Below are 23316 nucleotides of genomic sequence, written 5' to 3' on the forward strand. Positions count from 1 at the left end.
TACCTGCATATTATTATTATTATTATTATTATTAATCAGAACAAACCCTGCACAGGGGTATAAGGTGGTGGTGAGGTCCGCAAATTTGTCCCAACATCAGAGTGTCGTAGAGACACGGGGGAGGGCTCATTTAACTCAGGCAACCATTCAGTCTTTTGCATTTATCATGATCCTCATAAGCCACGCCCCTTAGCAACCATTTAGAGCACCCTAGCAACTCCAACCTCTGGAGGATTATCTTCACAACAGTCTAATCACAGAGACATGAGAATTGGTTTATATCAATCATAGCCTATATTCAATTCCATTTTATTTGTATAGCGCTTTTAACAATTGTCATTGTCCCAAAGCAGCTTTACAAAATCAAAAGAAATATTTAAGTTTGTATGGAATGTGAATTTGTATGAATCAAAATGGTCAGTTTGTCCCTGGTGAACAAGCCGAGGGCGACAGTGGCAAGGAAAAACTCCCTGAGATGGTAATAGGAAGAAACCTTGAGAGGAACCAGACTCAACAGGGAACCCATCCTCATCTGGGTGAAACAGAAAGCAGTAAATGATCTGCATTTATACAGTGTGTAGGGTGGGAGGCAGTTCAGCTATAATATCTGATGTTAATTGATGTTAATATGGAGTCCAGGTAGTTATTGAAGACCCAGGTAGACTTGTAAGAAGTTCCAGTCCTGAGCTATCGATCTGGCAAGTCCTCAGAGAAACAGTTGCCATCCCAAAGAGACACACAGGGCATCCATGCAACGAGAACTCCACCCAGAAGCGGGGCACCAGGATGGGTCAGACAGGTCCGGAGGGCAGAGGGAAGCTGAATCACTGGCAGCTCAGGAACGACATGTGTAGCTCGACAGAGAGAGGGAAGGAGAGAGAGGGGGAGAGAGAGGGAAGAGAAAGAGCAGGAGAGAGAGCAGAAGAGAAGAGATAACAGTTAGGTATGGTCAAAGTCATATAATGTATAATGTAAATGTATATTAACTGTAGAGTGCAAGCAGAGACTCCGGCAGGACTAACTATGACATCATAACTAAAAGGGAGAGCCAGAAGGAAACACAAACATGAGGGGGAACTGACATGTAAAGCAAACAATCACCTCACCATCAGCAAACCTGAGTGATCAATGAGAGTGAGGAAGACAGCATCCAAACATACCAGTTCACCATAATACTCTACGTCCATGAGTCCCCCAGATCTGCTCCTTTACCTAAGGCTAATCTATTTATAAAAATGCTTGGCTAAAAAAATAGGTTTTTAGCCTGGACTTAAACACTGAGACTGTGTCTGAGTCCCGAACACTATTTGGAAGACTATTCCATAATTTTGGGCCTTTGTAAGAAAAAGCTCCACCCCCTGCTGTAGTTTTCATAATACGCGGTACTGACAGGCAGCCTGCATCCTTTGATCGAAGTAGGCGTGGCGGATCGTAAGACACTAGCAGTTCACTCAGATACTGCGGCGCGAGACCATTTAATGCTTTATATGTCAAGAGTAGTATTTTAAAATCAATGCGAAATTTCACAGGGAGCCAATGCAGTGAAGATAAGATAGGGGTGATGTGCTCATATCTTCTGGTTCTAGTGAGGACTCTCGCTGCTGCATTCTGGACTAGCTGAAGCTTGTTTATGCACCTACTGTAGTTGAACAACCAGACAGTAAGGCATTACAATAGTCCAACCTAGAGGTGATAAAAGCATGAACTAGTTTTTTTGCATCGTTTAGTGACGGTATATTCCTTAACTTGGCAATATTTCTGAGGTGAAAGAATGCTATCCTGGTAATATTATCTACATGTGCTTCAAATGAAAGGCTGGAATCAATAATCACACCGAGGTCTTTTACTGTTGCACTTGATGAAACAGAAAGGCCATCTAAAGTTACAGAGTGATCTAGAATCGTACTCCTAGCTGTATGCGGTCCTATGACTAGAACTTCTGTCTTATCTGGATTAAGCAAAAGGAAGTTAATTAGCATCCAATTTCTTATGTCTTGCACACATTGCTCAACTTTAGTAAGCTGGTTTAACTCATCAGGTTTTGCTGAGACATATAACTGTGTTAACTAATACCACATATATATGTGGTAACTAATACCATGCTTACGGATTATGTTGCCCAGAGGAAGCGTGTAAAGGGAAAAAAGCAGTGGGCCTAAAACTGAACCCTGTGGAACACCAAACTGCACTCGAGAACATGCAGAATAATCACCATTTAAGTCTACATACTGATAACGATCGGTCAAATAGGATCTGAGCCAGGAGAGGGCTGTACCCTTAATTCCTACTACATTTTCTAATCTGTGAAGAAGAATAGCGTGATCAATGGTGTCAAAAGCTGCACTGAGGTCGAGTAATACAAGCATAGTTGCACAACCCTGATCAGAGGCCAATAGGAGGTCATTTACTACTTTAACGAGTGCTATCTCTGTGCTGTGATGAGGCCTAAATCCTGACTGATACAGTTCATGTATGCCATTTCTATGTAGATATGAGCATAGCTGCTCCGCTACTATCTTTTCCAGGATCTTAGAGATAAAGGGGAGGTTTGATATTGGCCTGTAACTGGACAGCTGACAGGGGTCGAGGTCAGGTTTCTTAATTATTGGTTTGATAACTGCTAATTTAAAAGATTTTGGAACATAACCAATGCTGAGTGAAGAATTAATTATTCTCAACAGGGGTTCTGTTATTGCTGGTTTTATCTGTTTAAGAAAATGTGTCGGTACAGGATCTAATATACAGGTTATAGGAGCCAATGTTTTCTTCATTAGCAGGTGCCAAATTACTCCCTAGCAACAGAGTACCCTAGCAACCATTATGCTACACATGCTAGCAGTGAATAGCTACATGCTAATATCCGGTAGCTAAGAGCTACAACATGTTAAAATTGTGTTAGCATGATGCGCTAGCATCATGTTGGTGATATACTAATAATTTTAGCATCATGCTAGCAACATGTGCTGTCTATTGTGAAATAATAATTTGCTTACAGTTCATTAAATTTCAAATTAAAATTTTATACGACTGTGAAATGTGTATACGACTGCATACCTAAGAAATCCCATTCTGTAAGGTTGAGTATCTTACGCCTTGTTTACACTAAGTTGTCCTTCTTTGGTGGTCAGACAAATACACTCCCTGTTCGGTAATCGGAGAGTGAATCACAGATGAGAAATGGACAAAGTAGATAAAAGGATAAAGATGTGACGCAAGCCGACCGCATCTTTTCAAATTTCTCGCTAACGCACCGCCAGGTGCAGAGTAACACACTCGGAGGACAGCGCTAGCCGCTCTTTCCGCGTGCACGAGCTCACAGACGCCCCTGATTGGCTGTAGAGCCGTGATTAATGTGGGAGCGCTAAGTACCTCTCATCCCTCCCCTCTGAGAGAGCTCGGCCAATCAGCTTTCTCTCGACCTCCGGCTGTGAGAGGTTACAGCATGACCCGGGAATCGAACTCGCGATCTCCGGATGATAGGGCGAGATTTTAAAGTAGATTATTAAATCCCACACATAACTGTTTATAACATCACTTTTACTTCACATTTAGATTCACTGAAAGTGCAGATTAAACTTCAGGCAGAGATCTAAGGACTGCAGAAGATTCAGTAAAGTCTAGACAGACAGATTTGTGTGATGCTGCGAAAAAATCTGACTGGACAGACATACAGACACACAGACAGACAAACAGACAGACATACAGACACACAGACAGACATACAGACAGACATACAGACACACAGACAGACATACAGACAGACATACAGACAGACAGACAGACACACAGACAGACAGACAGACATACAGACACACAGACAGACAGACACACAGACAGACATACAGACAGACATACAGGCAGACAGACAGACATACAGACAGACATACAGACACACAGACAGACACACAGACAGAAAGTTTCTGAGACGGGTTTCTGCTTCTGCAGTGTGTGAAACATAAAGATCTCACTGACTAATGTAGAGTCAGAACATAAATACCAGTGTTTATTTCACTTTAGATGTTTGTTGTCTAAATGAACCAATCTTCTGATTTAACCTGCTAGTGTGAGGAAGAACCAGTCAGATATCACGTTATAGAGAAAGCCATCAGTGAAGTGGTCTATTAGAAAAGGGCTGGAGGACGAGTCAGTTAGTGAGGAAATCTCTTAGTGAAGGTAAACGAGTCAGTAAAACACTAATCACAGCTGACCTCAGTCTTAATTGATAATTGATTATATAAACCTTATCGTAGTCATGTGACTCTCGCTATCAGGCTAGGCTAGCTAACTAATACTAAACTCATATAGCCACTAGTTTAGTATGGTGTGTGTGTGTGTGTGTGTGTGTGTATGTGTGTGTTTGTGTTGTTTACGCAACACTGTGAGGAAACTTTCAGCAAATCAATATTCAATTCAAAAATTCCACAAATCGATGAGAGTGAGCGCCACTTCCTGTCTCCTCAGCTAATGTACTGTGCGTTTATGTGCTACGTGTCTGCCCATCTGCTACCAGTGTGTGTGTGTGTGTGTGTGTGTGTGTGGGTGGGTGGGTGGCTTAGGTGAGTCCGACTACCTGCACACAGTCACATACGTTCCTCTGTCGCAGTGAGTACACACACACACTTCATACAAATGTATACGTTCTATAGATGTGTAACTCAATATTGATGTAGTGTGTGTGTGTGTGTGTGTGTGTGTTGCAGGATGTTGGATGTGGTATGCAAAGATTATGTATAATTCCTATAAGAAAATAGAGCAGACAAAATGCTAATTATGTTACAATTGTTTTAAAATGACATTTTGTGTGTGTGTGTGTGAGTGTGTGTGTGTGTGTGTGACCTGATGCTTTCTTTAACTTGTTGCTTCATCCAAAATATCTTTATATTTTATATATTTAGTAATTTTATTGTTATACGAGGAGGCGATGCAATAATGTGTGTGTGTGTGTGTGTGTGTGTGTGTGTGTAATGACTTTATTGCAGCATTAGTGCTGTATGATGGATGGAGCGAGTGTTTTCAACACCATTCAGAAGGTGTACTACCCGCTGCTGTGCATTCTGGGTATTCCAGGTGTGTGAGTCACCTTATCACAAACACACGACTTTTAAAGCGGCACAGAACATTAACAGAGTCACACACACACACATACACACACACACACACACACACACACACACAGTACCTACTGTAGATGCCCCAGTGTGCTTTTTAGAATCTTCAGACGGCTGCTAGAGTCTTTCAAGTAAATTCCAAAGATCATGAACGTGGTTTATTGTTTATTAAAGAAAATATTGTTAAAATACATCATTTCCAGGTTCTAGAATCCCAGGTTCTGGAGTTTAGTTAACTGTGGGTTTAAAGGTCCTACACATCATATTTTTCATTAAATGTTAATATGATCTTTAGGGTCCTAATGAAAAGTTTGTATTATACACTAATTAAAAATTCAAAAGGATTGTGTAAAAAAAACACTACTTTTACCTGGTAAAAACTAGCTCTGTTCTCAGCAACCTGTTTCAGTACATGCTAATTTAAATGCTCATGACCTCTGCTGAGCCCGCCAGTCCAAACTGGAAAACGCTGTAATATAGAGCCCGAGCCTGTTTTCTTCAGTCGTTTTTGGTTTGATTTAAGTACGGAACCTACGCGGAAGTTTGTAATATCGCCTGACAACGCAGAAATTAAAAGAATGGACATGCATCGACTCGATTTGTCTTTCTCATCACTGCATGGGCATGAATTAACGGGCTGTTACGCTGCCGCGAGCAACAACAACAAAAGCGGAGAAACTTACTGAGAGAGATACGGACGCGATGTGTTTACTGATGTGTTTACATGACTTCTTAATCTTCGACAGACATCGTTATAAACCATCTAACGTAACAAAGGTAAGCATAATATAGTTTTCCGACTACGTACACAGTTTGCAACTAGACAATCACCTTAATGCATTGTTTATTATAAACGGGCGATTAGGAATTATATAGAGACGGATGTACATAGAGAAGAAGCCATAACCATGTTCTATGAGAGTATAAGTTAACTTACACTCCGCATTCATCGTGATTATTAGAAAAGGCGATCCGCAAAGAGTCATAGAAAAATAAATTACACTCACTGAGCCTGGTGAAGATGAAGCAGGAACACGAAGCGTTAGTACAGATCCGATTTTTAGGAGCAGCTTCCTAGTAAAACCTGCTTTATATTGACCCGCGTTTATAAAGCAGTCTGGTGAAAAATGATTATCGCAAACATGAACACATTTAGGTAAATCAGCGGGGACGTTAGCTTTAAAAACTAAATTCAGCCACTGCGTCCTCAGTGGCTCAGATACCTAACCCTAGGTAGGTACCCTAGGTCACTAACCCTAGGTAGTGAATGACGACTGCTGTGTTCGCTATTACACCCAACAACTGTACACAACACTCGCTTAGGCGTCATTTTGCTCCAGCGGCAAAAACAATGGCCGACAGCTTCTTCTCACTCGGGGCGGGTCTTTGCTAAAACACCAGTGTCAATCAACTTGTGTAGAAGCGGCCTCTGTCGGTTTGGCGTCACATCGACAGGCATTTGTGATTGGCCTGATTTCAGAAGGGGGATGTTACTGTAATAAACGAAAAGAAAACCACTGGACGGCTCTTTATCATCGTAGAGTGGTTGTGTACGCACTCTCCTAACACACAGTTCAGTCCAAACAGCTTAAAAAAGTGCATGTAGTGCTGTATGACCCCTTTAAGTGGGTTTGAATTTTAATATGGTTCTACAATCTTTATTTGTAATCTAGGATCCTCAACAGGTTTCTAGAATCATCGCAGGTTCCAAAGATCATGAACATGTTCTAGAGTCAGCAGTGAGGGTATGGAGTCCTCAGCTGGGTTCTAGAACCAGGACGATGGTTAAAATATTTAAAAATTTCTTTAAGCATTTCTAGATTTTTTCTATGTTGTTCTGAAAGCTTTTGTTTTGGGTTTTAGAATCTCATTGGGTTGATAAATCCTAACATTTAAAAAAAAAAAAACATCCTTTGAAAAAAAGATTCTTCAGTGGGAGAGATATGCATTTTCTGTGGGGTTCTAGATCTTTCAATGAAAGAGATACTAATCTTCTGTGTGGTTCTAGACATCTGTAGAACATCAGTGCACGCGATACAGATCTTTTTTTGGGTTCTACGTATATGCCCGAGTGGGAGGGGTACAATTTTTTTTGCGGTTCTAGAGACATCAATTGGGATTAGATCTTAGAGGGATTTTGCATCTTCTGTGGGGTTCTAGATTCTTTAGTTGGAAAGGGTTCTTCCAATTCTTAATCCATAGGGTTTAAAATTTTGTTGGCCCCACCCCTTTTACAGCTATAAAAGCTTTATTTCTTCTTTGTACACTGGTGCGCAGTCATGTTGAAACTGGTGCACGGTTGTTTTCCAGATGTTGGGATTAGACCCTTCCAGCGAAAGGAACTCTCAATGCTTCAGCATTTGCAATATAGTGTATTTAGTGCAAAGTGCAAGCAGGACTAACTATGACATCATAACTAAAAGGGAGGAGCCAGAAGGAAACACAGACATGAGGGGGAACTGAGATTTAAAGCAAACAATCACCTCACCATCAGCAAACCTGAGTGATCAATGAGAGTGAGGAAGACAGCATCCAAACATACCAGTTCACCATAATACTCTACGTCCATGAGTCCCCCAGATCTGCTCCTTTACCTAAGGCAGGCTATTGCTGCTGCATTCTTTTTAGGGTCTTAGATGCTTTAGTGGGAGGGATACAAATCTTGGGGGGTTTAGGGTTAGGGTTGGGGGGGGGGTTGGATTCATACAAGGATATGAAGCTTCTGTGGGGTTCTAGATTTTTCTGTAGGAAGGAAACAAATATTTTCTGGGGATTTGCATCTCCTGTGGGGTTCTAGATTCTTTAATGGGAGGGATACTAACCTCAGGTGGGGTACTAAACTCTTCAGTGTGAGGGATGCAAAACTTTTTGTGGGGTTCGCAACTCTTCAGTAAGAGGGATACAAATCTTATATAAGGTTTAAGACTCTTGATAATCTGTAATTCTCAGTCGGGTTCTCAAATTCCATGGTGTCACCGTTCTCAGAGCAGTTCTATCATTTTCTTGATTCTTCACAGAGGTTTTAGAAACTTTTCCTGTTTGTTCTGTATTCTGCCCTAGCAAACCTCTTCACTTTCTACATGCTGTGCTGGCATGTGTGCGGTATGTCGGACTCGGCACGTGTGTACCTGGGCTGCTTGGCGCTGGTGGACACCTGGTACCTGCTGTGGGTGACGCTGCTCGACCTGAGCCTGGTGTTTTTGCAGCCGCATCCGTTCTGGCACTCGCACCCTTGGTGCGGCATCATAAACTTCCTGCAGTATGGAATGTTCTACGCCACGGCCTGGCTGGTAGTAGCCTTCACCATTGAGCGCTACCTGGTGTTCAGGGTAATGGTGAGCCGCCACCGCCACCTGCAGGTCAGACATGCCCTCCTCACCTGCACCACCATCGTCCTGCTCTCACACCTGGCCTCCATCCCCCTCTGCTGGATCAACGTGGTGGTGCAGGTGCAGAAACAGCACACTCTTTTTATTTACGCTTTGATTTATGTGTAGATATGTATTACGCTTGTTAAACTTAACACGTTGTTAAACTATAAAAATATAATTACATGTGGTGTAATGAATAGTGCTTTATCTTGTTATTGCTGTTGTTAATTTTTAATGTTCTCCATCTTCCAGGTGAATCTGACTATGCATGGACAGACTGTTACGGTTCCGCGCTGTCTTTACCGAGACGCATTCTACTCCACTGTGGTGGTTTGGGTCACGTCCTTCCTGTCCAGCGGAGTTCCCATACTGCTTGTTATCATCTTTAACTCTTTGATCGCGTACCAGCTGCTCAGCTCCGGTCGTCTATTCACTAAAGAGGAACGGCGGACAATCCGGGCTCGTCAGACACGAGGTTCTGCCCGCAGGACTTTAGTGCTGCTTGGTATCGTCTCTGTGGCATTTGTGGTTCTCAGCTTGCCACGCTTTGTCACCTACTGCATCCTGCGCACCAAACACAACCACAAAGAATTCGACCGAGATGACTACACCATCGCCATCAACGTCATCGGAGACGTGGCCAACATGCTGCACAACCTCAACTCCGGCACCAACTTCCTGCTGTACTGCGTGGCGAGCAGCAGGTTCCGGCAAGAGATCGGCAACACGTTCCGCTGCCGAGTCCGAGCCCGAGAACTAGGCTCCCTTTTTACACAAACCACCATGAAGGTCTTCTCTGTAGCTGAGCACAGAGAAAAGGCTGGACAAGACCCTGTCTCTATTGTTCTCACCAAACTGAGACACTTGGAGAGTCCTACAGCATCCAACAGCAGAAGCTCAGATGGTTCCAGCACATTCTGGACCCTGAAACAGTTCTGAGAGCGCTGCATGAGACTGAGAAATAAAACAAAATTAACAAACACCAGCCATCCTTCTCCTGAAACTGCTGTTTAATAAAGATTGTTATCAAACAAAAAATGCTGAGTGTACAGAAGGCGTTTTTTAGGCTGCAGTTTGTGTGTTTTGTGCAATTTTGGTGTTTCGTTGAAGTCCTCAAATTTAAGGAAAGCTCAAGTCAAGGGTGTGACATAAAACAAGTTGGGCCAGAATGTCAAGTGCAGGATGTGTCGTGGAAGAGAATGGATTTAAGGAGCAGATGGCAGGGTTTGGCCTTGAAAAGAGTGCACTAGAGAGTGAGGGATAGGGTGTGGCATGGAAGCAGGTGGGCCAGGGTGTCGAAGGCAGGATCTGGAATAGACGAGAATGGGACAAAGGGTCAGGGGTTGGTCATGGTATGGATATGGGGAGGCAAGAGCGTCAGATGGTGGGGTGTGGCATGAATGTGTTAGGGGGTAAGATGTAGCATCAATCTGAGAGTGAGAGGGTCAGGGTTGGGGTGTGGCGTGGATGTGGGTGGGTGAGAGGGTCAGGGTTGGGGTGTGGCGTGGATGTGGGTGGGTGAGAGGGTCAGGGTTGGGGTGTGGCGTGGATGTGGGTGGGTGAGAGGGTCAGGGTTGGGGTGTGGCGTGGATGTGGGTGGGTGAGAGGGTCGGGGTTGGGGTGTGGCGTGGATGTGGGTGGGTGAGAGGGTTGGGGTTGGGGTGTGGCGTGGATGTGGGTGGGTGAGAGGGTCAGGGTTGGGGTGTGACGTGGATGTGGGTGGGTGAGAGGGTTGGGGTTGGGGTGTGGCGTGGATGTGGGTGGGTGAGAGGGGAGCAGGTGGGTTAGAGAGTCAGAGGGACTGAAAAGCAAAACTAAAACTTTAAACTTAAAAACTATTCTTTAAAAAAACATTCCAAACAATAATAATAATAACTAGAGAGGTAGATTTTAAGAAGAACAAAATTCTTGCTCTGCACTAGAATCCATCAAAGTTGGTCTCAATGTCTATGAGATTTTTGGAACAGTATTTTACCACGTAAACCATAATATGTCAATGGGGTAGATTTGGGCACCTCTCGCAAAAAGTTTTAGGTCTCAATATTCAACCTATAACAAACGGTACTGGGCTAAGTATATGCCAAAACTTTGTACAGAAGAAGAAGAAAAAATATAATATGCCTGTGAGATAATAATAGTGATGCTTTGCAAGCACCATGAATAATAATACAAATAACAATAATAATAATAATAATAATGATAATAATAATAATTAATACATTTTGAAATGCTTTTAAAAAGCCACTAGGTGGAGGTATTTGCTATGTATTGTCGATATCCCAACAACCCCTCCCCCCCCCCCCCATCTCTCTCTCTCTCTCTCTATCTCTCACACACACACACACAACCGGTTTGACAGCTGTACTAGGGGATTTCCGTGCTTTGTAATTTAATACTTCTTCCTGTAAGAGGTGAAAACAGGAAACACTTCCGTGTATCGCACAGGTGAGTCTGACACACCTGAGACAGGTAAGAGCACGAGCAGGTTAGAGAAATGATTTCTTATTTTAATCTGAATATGTGTGTGTGTGTGTGTGTGTGTGTGTGTGTGATCCACACAGAAGTTTAGTTGGAGTAAAGTCCATGTTAAAGGGAAGAAAGGTTGGTGTGTGTGTGTGTGTGTGTGTGTGTGTGTGTGTGTAAAGCCTTTTTTGTGTAAGTTATTGTATATGAAGTTGGTTAAAATTGATGTTAGATATTATAATTAGACTCTCTGCATCCTGTAAGTCTAAACATGAAAAAATAATAATAGAAAGTCCAGAGGGTCACGTGACTCCAGAAACACCCGTGATGATCAGCTTCTTGTATGCGCTGTCTTGACTCTAGAGCCTGCAGTTTAACCCCAGGCTGAACTTGAGCAACTCCAGGGAACTTTATTAGCACTACGACATGTTGAACGCATTAATAACACAGAGAGCATGAATATTAACACAAACACTTAATTAACTTAAAAAGCAAATAATGAGCATTTTAAGGTATAAAAAAATTGTCAAACAACATCAGTGACAAACAAAAGAACAGTTCAGTTCTGTGTGTACAGATACAAACTGGACCATCTGTACAACTAATTATTAATGACTCACTGGCCTCTGTTTGTGTACCTCCACGCTTCTATTTAGCCACTTTTAGCTAAGCTATTTTATCTAAGCTGCAGTTAATATCTAATCCCTTAGATATTAGAAAGGAGTTGCTGACCCACTCACTGGAGCTTTAAACGCACACAATATTCTTGATCCAGTATTAGCAAGTTACATTCTCCTAAAACGACACGTCTTAGAGCCTCTAATTTTTAGAGCCTCTAACTTTTAATTTAGCGAGATTCAGGAAGATGCTCAGTTTGACCAGGTGGACCGTCGGACACTTATTGATACGTTCGGGCAGCGGGCAGGTCTCTCAAACTCAACTTAATGGTTCTCTTGATATCTTTCAAGTAATGATGTCTTATCACATGCACCTCTGCTATATACGGGGTGCCACAGGGTTCTCTTTTAGGTCCTGTTTTATTTTCTCTTTGTTTGCTTCCACTTGGGCACCTGATAAGAACATTTGAAGGAATTTCTTATCATTGCTATGCAGATGATTTACAGTTACAGTATACACATGTCTTAACCATGAAAATAGGGCAAAACTTTGCTTAATTACTAGTCTAAAGTCCTTATTTGGGTTTGTGCTGGTTTTGTCCTAAAGATATAGGAAAGTCTTGGAGTTTTGTCCTTATCTGTAAAATCCTCAGACACAGAGTCTCTGTGTTACTGTACAGTTGACTCCTAGAGATTGGGGAAATAGATTCAGTTATGTATTGTGATTCTACATGTGGCGGTTCATATATCGTCATCGGTAAATTTAGAATCTTTACTTAATTAATGTTTTAAATATTTTTTGTTAAATAACAAACAAAAATAAATAATTATATTTGTTTAATGAATTAATTAATGTTTAATTTGTTTTTTAATGTTTGTATTTGAGTAAGAAAATGGTGCAGTTCCTCTATAATCCTACCTTTGTGGTGGAACCAAATTATTTGCTTAGTTTGTTTACAGTTGTAACAAAATTTGAAAAAAAAGAAAAGAAAAAGCACTACTGACTCTGGGTCACGTTACAGAGCATGCGGAAAGTATTCACAACGTTTCACTTTTTCCATATTTTGTTATGTTACAGCCTTATTTTAAAATGGATTAAACTCGTTATTTTTCAAACAATAAACCTCATAATGACAATGTGAAAGAAGGTTGTTTTCCAAATTTATTCAAAAGTAGAAAATGAAAACAGAAACTTTTCTGCAGCAATGAAGGTTTAGATGAGCTCAGTGGCCTCCATCATCCATAAATGGAAGAAGTCTGGAACACCAGGACTCTTCTTAGTGCGGGCCGCCCGGCAAAAGTGAGAAGGGCCTTAGTCAGGGAGGTGACCAAGAACCTAGAATTTAGAGAAAAATTATGAATTAAAATAATTTTACAATAAGACTGTGAATACATTTAGGCATTTGGCAGACGCTCTTATCCAGAGCGGCATACATTTTTTTTAATCTCATTATAAATCTGAGCAGTTGAGGGTTAAGGGCCGCGCTCAAGGGCCCAACAGTGGCAACTTGGCGGTTGTGGGGTTTGAACCTGGGATCTTCCGATTGCGATTCCGAGTGAAGCGCTGTGAATACTGTCCGGATGCTCTGTACCGTCTCACTCGCTCTTGAAAAACATTGAGTTAACTGTTTATTCACACATTTACCTCATCGTGATTAGATGACTGTAATTCATTCTCAACTCATTCTTAACATTGTCTAGTCCAATGTCTAGTCTGTATTTTTAATGTACAGTTTTATGTCAATAGTTTTCCATATAATCCTATTTATTTTTTTATGTATTCATTTTTTATATTCTATTTTTCAGTGTGTCTCTTTGATCTATTTTATCTTCCAAAGCATTTTGTGATGGAAAAGTGCTATATGAATACAGACTTACTTTCCTTACATGTGACTTTATCATCATTGTATATAATTTCTACATTTTTCCAAAAAACTATCTTTTGACTAGTTTGATCATTTTTTTTTTTTCTTGCAGTTTGGCCGTAAGAGAATGAATGATGGCATCACATTCAGGTATCGTAGCTTCTGAATCTCGCTTCATCTTTTTTACTTTTCTTTTTTTACATGTGATCATAAGTGTATAATATTTTACCCATAACTAATATCACACTTAGGGTCATGCTGTTCTACTGAATATCAGCACAGCTGTGATGCGTCCGTAGGCACAATGGTACTGAGGTATCACAGCCGTGCTGATATTCAAAACAACAGCATGACCTTGAGTGACCTCATGTGATATTGCTTTATACAACAGTTCCAGAAACTCCATTTATTATCAACAGATTTGTTTCTTTATTTAAACAGTTATTTAGCTCCGCCCACACATATCCTTCCGCGCCTGGTGGAACTAAATAACTGACTGACAGTTGACGAGCGACAGTTAGCGTAATTAACAGGAGGTGAGAGTGGTGTTAAACTCTTAGCGGTACTCTGTAGGGAGAAGGTGATGAGAATAAACCATGGAGGTGGTGGACAGTCCTGAGAAACTCACCAGATCTACTGTACAGTATATTTACACTTATTACACTTTAGAATATCAGCTCCGTTAACTTCAGGGTTCTGGGGTCGAATCCAAAATAGTGTTAAATGGAAAGCTAGTGCACTATGTAGGGAGTACACCCCCCCCTTGTTCCACACACCAAGTAGTGCCCTTGATAAGGGGTTAGAGAGGGATTTGGGATTCAGCCTTGTGTTAGAAGCTAGTTAGCTTTAGACTTAGAAGTGATGAGTGCAGAGACGGCGTGTTGTTTAAGACGCCATAACGTTATCAGATGTGTGTTCTTACTGAAAGTGCTTCTGTGACTGGGTGTGAATGTGGGTTTAGTCAGACAGCTGCTCTCTCCTCAGTACTGCGGACCGTACAGACCTACTCTCACCCACGCCGAGACACACAGTTAGTGTCATTGGGTCAGGGGTAGCTCAGTGGTTAAGGCATTGGACTTGTGATCGAAAGTCCCAGGTTCGAACCCAACCACCACCAAGTTGCCCCTGTTGGACCCTTGAGCGAGGCCATTACCCTCAACTGCTCAAACGTATAATGAGAGAAAAAAGTAAGTCACTCTGGATAAGGTTGCTCTCAAACGCCGTAATGTAAATGTAATTAACCGCTGTGGGACGCCGAGTGATGCGTCTAGTTAAACGTCCCAGTGCTGGTACTGTCTATTATCAGCACTCGGTTTCAGGTTACACCCAGATTTTAAAAAAATTTTTATAAACTAAAACAGACATCTGCTAAGCAAATTTTTTTTAGTATTTTGAAAATATTTTTTTCTTAATTAACTTACGCTTTTTGTAGTTCGAGTTCTCTAAGCATTTAAAGATTACTTGGCATGCTAGCAGCATTAACATTTATTAATTACAGAATTAAAACAGAAAAATCTCCACAAATGTAATTTAAATTTCTTTATTTACTTTTATATATATATATATTCTAAACATGTTTGCCGATTTCTGGGCTCACTTTTATTCATTGTGTTTTTTCACTCTCTAATTAAGACTCTTTCTCTTTCCTTTCTCTCCTTCAGAAGCGTCCTGCCGTCACCGCAGCCTCCCAGTCGAGATGGACGAGTCGATGACGTCTTCGTGTCTGGACTTGGCCTGGCCAGCCTGTTTGGAATGTTCGGCGCATGTTGATGACATCACACCCCTAAGCAATGACCTCATGGTTAATGGCAGGCAAGAGGTCAGATGCCCAGATGACTGTTTAAGAGGTCGTGCATTGGGGCCGAAGGTCAACAGGCCTATAATCAAGCCCACCCAGCTGGGTGTATCACGTGTTCATCGTCTCCGGGACCCACAGGGGGGTGAGGTCCGGCTCGCCCTAGAAGACGAGATGTGTGAGAACGTCTCTGCGATGTTCCCTGCAGCGGCTCACGGGGTGAAACACCAGTGGAATGTTCCGAGTGAGGATGAAGAGAGTCTGGAGCCACCTCTTCCTCTTCGCTCCGATATGGGAAAGAGTCCCGGCATGACACATCTACGTACGTACAGCTACAGTTCATGCATAATGTATGAATATTCATGATTATGCACATTATGTAGCACACCTGTGTGCTCTTGCTCTCTACACAACCTTTGTTAGTGCTAGTACTACTAGCTCACACCACTGTTAAGGTTTCCATGACAACCACCATCGTGGTAACGTCACCTTGACAACTACCATTCATTCATTCGTCATGTTATCTTGGCATGCAGGTTCTGTTTAATGTATGGCGTTGTACGTTATTCTTTCTTACTTTCTTTTTTTGTATGTGTGTGTGTGTGTGTGTGTGTGTGTGCTGTAGATTCTCACTGTTACAGATGTCCACCTCCACCTGCTAAATTGCCAACACCACACATACTTAATTACCAGGAGCACATGCAAGACAGGTTACACACTTACACACAAACACACACAAACACACACATACACAATAACATACATTACATAAACTACGTGTATAAACACACTTTGTACAATTTCCTGTAGGCTGGAGGCCCTTCAACCTGCAGTTGCCATGGCGACACCCCAAGCCACCACCCCTGTGAGAGACACGTCTGATATGATGATGGAGGCGTGCATTCTTCCCTCTCAGGGAATCCGACCTGGCTGTCTCCCCGTACAGGAAGTGAGACGCACCATCAGTCTCCCCGACGACTGCCGTGAGCCGCGTTTCAGCACAATTCTAAGAAAATTTCGATAAAATTCCAGATCATTTGTGTTTATATTAGAGTTTATAATAGACGATTCTGCTCCACATTACAGAGGTGCTAAATCAAAGACCAGTCTTACGTCATTTGTTAGCTGAATTAGTATTAAAATTAGAATTAGAAAAAGTGCCAACTCAAAGCAGTAAAGACTTCAGGTCTTTTATATAAAATTGTGTAAATACAATATGAAAAGCTAATGTCTAATGTCTGTGATTTTTAGGAACTGTTTTCATCACATACTCTGTGGACGTCGCCGAGGAGATTTTTCCCTTTGTGAAATTTTTAATAAATCAAGGCTTCCGACCTGCCGTGAGTCTCAGCTTCTCATCTACATCTCTATTAACTGCCCCCTTTTAACGATCTGTAACCGCCTCCCTTTAGCGATCTGTAACCGCCTCCCTTTATCGATCTGTGACCGGCTCACTTTAACGATCTGTGACCGCCTCTCTTTAACGATCTGTGACCGCCTCCCTTTAACGATCTGTGAACGCCTCCCTTTAACGATCTGTGACCGCCTCCCTTTAACGATCTGTGACCGCCTCCCTTTAACGATCTGTGAACGCCTCCCTTTAACGATCTGTGAACGCCTCCCTTTAACGATCTGTGACCGCCTCCCTTTAACGATCTGTGACCGCCTCCCTTTAACGATCTGTACCCGCCTCCCTTTAACGATCTGTAACCACCTCCCTTTATCGATCTGTAACCGCCTCCCTTTAACGATCTGTGACCGCCTCCCTTTAACGATCTGTAACCGCCTCCCTTTAACGATCTGTAACCGCCTCCCTTTATCGATCTGTGACCGCCTCCCTTTAACGATCTGTGACCGCCTCCCTTTAACAATCTGTAACCGTCTCCCTTTAACGATCTGTAACCGCCTCCCTTTAACGATCTGTGACCGACTCCCTTTAACGATCTGTGACCGTCTCCCTTTAACGATCTGTAACCGCCTCCCTTTAACGATCTGTAACCGCCTCCCTTTAACGATCTGTAACCGTCTCCCTTTAACGATCTGTAACCGTCTCCCTTTAACGATCTGTAACCGTCTCCCTTTAACGATCTGTAACCGTCTCCCTTTAACGATCTGTAACCGTCTCCCTTTAACGATCTGTAACCGTCTCCCTTTAACGATCTGTAACCGCCTCCCTTTAACGATCTGTAACCGCCTCCCTTTAACGATCTGTGACCGCCTCCCTTTAACGATCTGTGACCGTCTCCCTTTAACGATCTGTAACCGCCTCCCTTTAACGATCTGTAACCGCCTCCCTTTAACGATCTGTAACCGCCTCCCTTTAACGATCTGTGACCGACTCCCTTTAACGATCTGTGACCGTCTCCCTTTAACGATCTGTAACCGCCTCCCTTTAACGATCTGTAACCGCCTCCCTTTAACGATCTGTAACCGCCTCCCTTTAGCGATCTGTAACCGCCTCCCTTTAGCGATCTGTAACCGCCTCCCTTTAACGATCTGTAACCGCCTCCCTTTAACGATCTGTGACCGCCTCCCTTTAACGATCTGTAACCGCCTCCCTTTAACGATCTGTAACCGCCTCCCTTTAACGATCTGTAACCGCCTCCCTTTAACGATCTGTAACCGCCTCCCTTTAACGATCTGTAACCGCCTCCCTTTAACGATCTGTAACCGCCTCCCTTTAACGATCTGTGACCGCCCCCCTTTAACGATCTGTGACCGCCCCCCTTTAACGATCTGTAACCGTCTCCCTTTAACGATCTGTAACCGCCTCCCTTTAACGATCTGTAACCGCCTCCCTTTAACGATCTGTGACCGCCTCCCTTTACATTCTGTGACCGCCTCCCTTTAACGATCTGTAACCGCCTCCCTTTAACGATCTGTAACCGCCTCCCTTTAGCGATCTGTAACCGCCTCCCTTTAACGATCTGTAACCGCCTCCCTTTAACGATCTGTAACCGCCTCCCTTTAACGATCTGTACCCGCCTCCCTTTAACGATCTGTACCCGCCTCCCTTTAACGATCTGTACCCGCCTCCCTTTAACGATCTGTAACCGCCTCCCTTTAACGATCTGTGACCGCCTCCCTTTAACGATCTGTGACCGCCTCCCTTTAACAATCTGTACATGACACGGCTCTGTTCATCTCTGTGCTCTAGATTGATATCTTCGATAATGCTGTGCGGCAGATGAACGTCAACAAGTGGATGGACGGCTACTTAAAAGACGTGAGTTTCTCGTTTATTCTTATTAATGTCTCTGTAATTAGTTAAGCCTGTATTTCAACAAGAAGAATATTCATGTTTATATTAGCTCAAAGGAGCAGCATTTTCCTTATTCTATTTTCCATTTTTACACTTTAATTGTTTGTGTGGGTGTAATAAGGATCTGTTTCTGTGCAAAAAATAATGTCATATATATATATATAAATTTATATATATTTATATATATTTTTTCACTCATAATAGTTTCATAATACTTACTGTTCAAAACTAATTATTTTTTTGTTTGTTTATAAAAAGTTATTTATTAATTTACTTATCTATTTATTTTTGTTTTATTTACTTTTTTATTAACGTTTGTTATAAATTAACATTCACTCATTTTAATAAATTATTCTTTAATTCAATCAATTAATAATTAGCATATTTATTATGAGTTAATGAGTTTGTTGTAGTAATAAAGTTATGAGCTAAGAAGCAATATTATTATTTGTTATAACACATATGATTAATTTGCTACTAAAGTGGGGTAACTTTTGCACTGCACAGCGCCTCCTGCTGATGAAGTGAAGTTTAGTGTTTATCCTGTTAGCATTGCATTGACAACGCCTCCTGTGCTCTTTCTCGGCACTACCATCGCTAAGTGAGAAAAAAAACTGTATCTCACGCTAGCTGTGTTAGCATGGTTGACTGTAACTTTACTGCAAATACCTCCTTAATGTTAGCATTTAAACGATCTGTGATCTAGCAGGTCTTACAATTCTAACTTTGATGCTAATGTTGCTAACAGTGGGTGGATGCTAACTGTTTACTGTGTGTGGAACAGCAGTATTATGCTAGCTTGGTAACATAATGCTAATCTAAGAGCAGTTGTTGAACATTAGGACACAATGCTACTGTTAAGGCTGGTAAAGTTTATAGGGTGAGGAATGTCGAGCTGTGTCTTTTTTTTTTGTAGAAATCGGTTCTGATCATCATGGTCATCAGTCCCAAATACAAGATTGACATTGAGGGCGACGGATCGGACCAACACGGACTGCATACCAAATACATACACAGTCAGGTGACCAGCTGCCTGCTCATGTCCATGCCTTACTACAAGTGTCTCACTTCCTGTCCCAAGACCAGCTGATCGATTGTGCTGGCCTACAGTGCTAATAGAATGCTGACGCTAGATGCTAATATTGCTCCCCGTCTTACACACACATACACATACTGTAATTACATGTGTGTATGTGTGTTGTACTTTATTCAGTACAAATTATAATTACAATAAAATTAGTTTAAAGGAAACTAAAACCTGCATGCTAACACTGACTTCTCTGCATGGTTAGGATTTAAATCTTCAAAATATTGTTAAAAAAGTAAATTATCATTTTGAACACGTCCCTCTTCTCCTTCATACAGGCTAACTGCTACAGTTACACTTTGCTAACCTGCCCTTGCTAGGCTAATCATCTGTACCGTGCTAGCTTTCCTCTAAACTGTAAATGAATGTTATTTTTCTAATACACAGAAAAACATTATTTTTATTATTATTTTTATTATTATTATTATTTTGTTTTTTAATGAGAGGAATATTTACTTTTACACATCAAGCCTGGGTTTCTGCACTGTGGTATTTTAACAAAGGTTTTTATTTATTGATCTTTTATCAAACACCAGGTAATTTTTTACACCCTATGAACAATGTTTATGCTAACTGCTGTCTCGTCATGCTAACTTATGTTCAGTGTGTTAGCTGTTTAGCTTTGCAGCCACATTAAACACTTTAATTGTTTTAATTCCTGTGTATAAATTTATTGATTACTTTATTTTTTATGGTTTATGTTCTTTAGCCTGTTTATCTGAGGCATTTAATTTAGTTTTTTAATCATTAAAATGACTTTTACTCTGGTATGTGAGAATCGCTGAGCGAAGTGAACAGTTAGCTGAACTTAGCATCTTTTTTGTTCACTGCTAGCGGTGTTAGCAATTATAGTTTTACAACAAGCTTATTGCTAATGGTATCAAGTCTGTTTTTCATAAAAATTTAGTTTATTTGAGTATTCTGGGGAAGTTACCACAGAGCTAACAGATGCTAACAGTGCATGAATGCTAGCTGCTTCTTAACTATTGGCTGCGTTAGCTTTTTCTTAGGATGGAAGCAGTTTGTAAGCGGAATGTAAAAATGATTTTATTACACTTTTGTGTTTTTTTGCTCAGGCGGCGCTGAGTTATTACATGCTGTTTGATATGAAAGGTTAATTTTGTTTCATTTTTTTTTCACAGCTGCAAAACGAGTTTATCCAGCAGCACTGTCTGAACTTCAGACTCGTCCCCGTTCTCTTCTCCTGCGCTAATCAGGTGAGCTAACAGATCTAGCATTACAGCTAAGTTATTACGTGAAAAGTATTAACATGCTGTTAGGCCGTTTGATGATTTGCTTTGAAGCGCTAAGCTAGCTATGTGATGGGCTAAGCACACGTGGTTAACAGTTAGCTTGGAGATATTAGCAAAGATGTTAATACGGTTGTTTGATTTAAAGCAGAGAGTGGTGAGTAAAATGTCACAGGCGTGTAGGTCGGTTGATTAGCATGTCAATCACAAGGTACTTTTTGTTAAAGTGGGCGGGGCTTATCAGTGATGAGATTCTTGTGAGACTTTTACACAGCAGTTTCTGAACTAAATGTGTGTGTGTGTGTGTGTGTGTGTAGAGTCATGTCCCACTGTGGTTACAGAGCACTCGTGTGTTTCGGTGGCCTCACGATGCTCAGGACCTGCTGCTGCGTTTACTCAGAGAGGAGAGATACATCGCTCCACCGATCGGCCGTGACCTCACACTCAGCATCAGACCCCTCTGACACACACGTACATACGTCACACACATTACTGTGCTTTAGCTCTTCTAGAGATAGATAGATATATAATTTGAAAATAATGGCTCACACCTAATACTGTAAGAAAAAGTCTTAAGAAATCCTTCCTGATGCGATGTCTCAAATTCTCTTCTCTGTATTTAAGAAGTTTAAAACTTTCCACATGTTCAATAATTACATATCAGCCTGAAACAATAAAGATTTATTTTAAGGAAATGTGTTTATGTTTATTTTTGAGACGAGTGTTTAGGTTTAATGTATAGACACAGTATGAACACATGAACTAGACACATCAACCATCGTGCTGACTGGGGAAAGGGTTCAGCTGATTTGTCCCAGGGGTGTGCAGACTTTTTCCCAAATGTGTGTACTGTATTAAATTGATGGGTAAATTATAATAACGGTGCACTACACCACGCAACAGGTGGCAGCACCAGGCCACAGTCACAGGGAGCACCGACCTTCATAAGTCAGCGTGCCAAAAGACATCGCCTTGATTCGACAAGTTCACGGCGATGCTGCAACGAGATTTTTTTAAGTGGCACACGTGCTTCAAGAGTGGAAGAAGACAAGAGATCAGGAAGACCTTCTTCACAGCTGAAGAGCCCATCATCTCCACAACTGTAAGGGTGAGTCAGGTCAGCAGCTCGGCCGAGTGCATTCTCATGGTCTATTTTTGAGATTCGCAGCTTTGTGCATCGGAAATTCATCACATGCCAGATTCTGTGGCGTCTGAGTGAGGAGGTGTGATGAAAGGGATCCCTGGTACGCAAATCTTGAAACTTTTTGATACCCCACATGTATAATTGTGTTCAAGTCAATCCGGGAAAATCTGTTCTCAAGTTTTTTAAAACAATAATAAGTATGTTCTGACTTTATACTGTTAAATTATACACACACTCCTGGTTTGCGTGTGTGTGTGTGTGTGTGTGTGTAAGAGTAGAGGGTGTGCTTTAAATCATCTGGAGGTACCGGTTCCTTTCCTGCTCATGTGTGCAAATGATTAACTACAGTAAATGGAGCTGCTGATAAGCACACACACACACGGGGAACAGGATACACAACACACTTCCTCCTCACAGCCCAATAATGTGAGCTGTGAATTACAGTCTGTTTTGTAAACCATCTATTGTCCTTCAGTGTTTTTATTTTATGGATTATAATCCCTTTCTCGTTATAGTACTGATCCTGATCCTGAACACACACTCCATCTTGCTCATGTACACACTGTTTTGAATGTAAACATTTACTGACATTTTAAAATATATTTTATTTATAATACTTATATTGTAAGCATAATTACATAAAATATATGGATAAAACTATATAAACAGCTACAGGTAATATACAGTACAAGGTATGTATAATACATAACGTACTCAATATGGATTTGATTTCCGGGTTTAATCTGATTGGATGACGCTGAGGACCCAAAGCCGCCTAGCAACGGGGAAAATATTTAGGTAGATAGCCAAGTGCCTGATCGGTTTCTTAAAAAAAAACGTTAATAATAATAATTTAAAAAAAGGGATTAGATGAAGTTGTACACGAATTTAAAATCTTTTTTTGTGTTTGTTTTTTTTTAAATGAACGTTGTGATTAGAGCGATTATCAAACGAATTATAAACATAAAGTTTTAATCGCATAATCATAAGATATTCGTTAAGACTTATGACTTTTAAGTTTAAAAAGAAACCTATCATGAATACATTTACAGTAATACATTATAATGACGTTTATTATTATATTTCTTATAGGACAACAGTTGTTTGTTTTTTATTATTAGGCGAACAAAAAGGACACCTAAAAGCTCTCCCAGTGTAAGAGAGGAACCTGTGAGCCAATCAGAGCGCAGGATGAGAGGGACAGCCAGCCAATCGCGATGTAAGTGGGCGGGGTTTTCCGCAGGGGGGGGCAGTAATGGCGGTGGTGAGAGGCAGCGCAGTGCTCGGGTTACACACGGGGCGCGCGCGCTGAGGGCTGAGTGCGGTGCGAGACCCGCGTGAGAAAAAAAACACT

The 23316-nt window shown here is 41.5% G+C and overlaps 2 protein-coding genes across 4 annotated transcripts; both read left to right on the forward strand.

Moving 5' to 3' along the window:
* The first annotated feature begins 4569 nt into the window (after positions 1 to 4569).
* On the forward strand, positions 4570 to 9475 carry LOC128516596 (probable G-protein coupled receptor 139). The gene is made up of 4 exons (XM_053490579.1): positions 4570 to 4602; positions 4980 to 5067; positions 8169 to 8557; positions 8732 to 9475. Exons 2-4 carry the CDS (start codon positions 4992 to 4994, stop codon positions 9416 to 9418), a joined length of 1152 nt encoding a protein of 383 aa, XP_053346554.1. The 5' UTR covers positions 4570 to 4602; positions 4980 to 4991; the 3' UTR covers positions 9419 to 9475.
* Positions 9476 to 10835: 1360 nt separating this feature from the next.
* traf3ip2a (TRAF3 interacting protein 2a) lies at positions 10836 to 21503 on the forward strand. Of its 3 annotated transcripts, none has more exons than XM_053515411.1 (10): positions 10836 to 10924; positions 13537 to 13574; positions 15086 to 15541; positions 15845 to 15929; positions 16030 to 16202; positions 16471 to 16559; positions 18377 to 18445; positions 19398 to 19502; positions 20711 to 20785; positions 21136 to 21503. In XM_053515411.1, exons 2-10 carry the CDS (start codon positions 13556 to 13558, stop codon positions 21280 to 21282), a joined length of 1218 nt encoding a protein of 405 aa, XP_053371386.1. In that variant the 5' UTR covers positions 10836 to 10924; positions 13537 to 13555; the 3' UTR covers positions 21283 to 21503. The 3 variants fall into 3 exon arrangements, with proteins under 3 accessions (XP_053371386.1, XP_053371379.1, XP_053371394.1); XM_053515404.1 differs by having other exon boundaries at positions 10885 to 10948; XM_053515419.1 differs by lacking the exons at positions 10836 to 10924; positions 13537 to 13574 and adding an exon at positions 13808 to 14611.
* Positions 21504 to 23316: the final 1813 nt, after the last annotated feature.

This window comes from Clarias gariepinus, chromosome 2, assembly GCF_024256425.1.
Source record: "Clarias gariepinus isolate MV-2021 ecotype Netherlands chromosome 2, CGAR_prim_01v2, whole genome shotgun sequence".
Taxonomy (NCBI): domain Eukaryota; kingdom Metazoa; phylum Chordata; class Actinopteri; order Siluriformes; family Clariidae; genus Clarias; species Clarias gariepinus.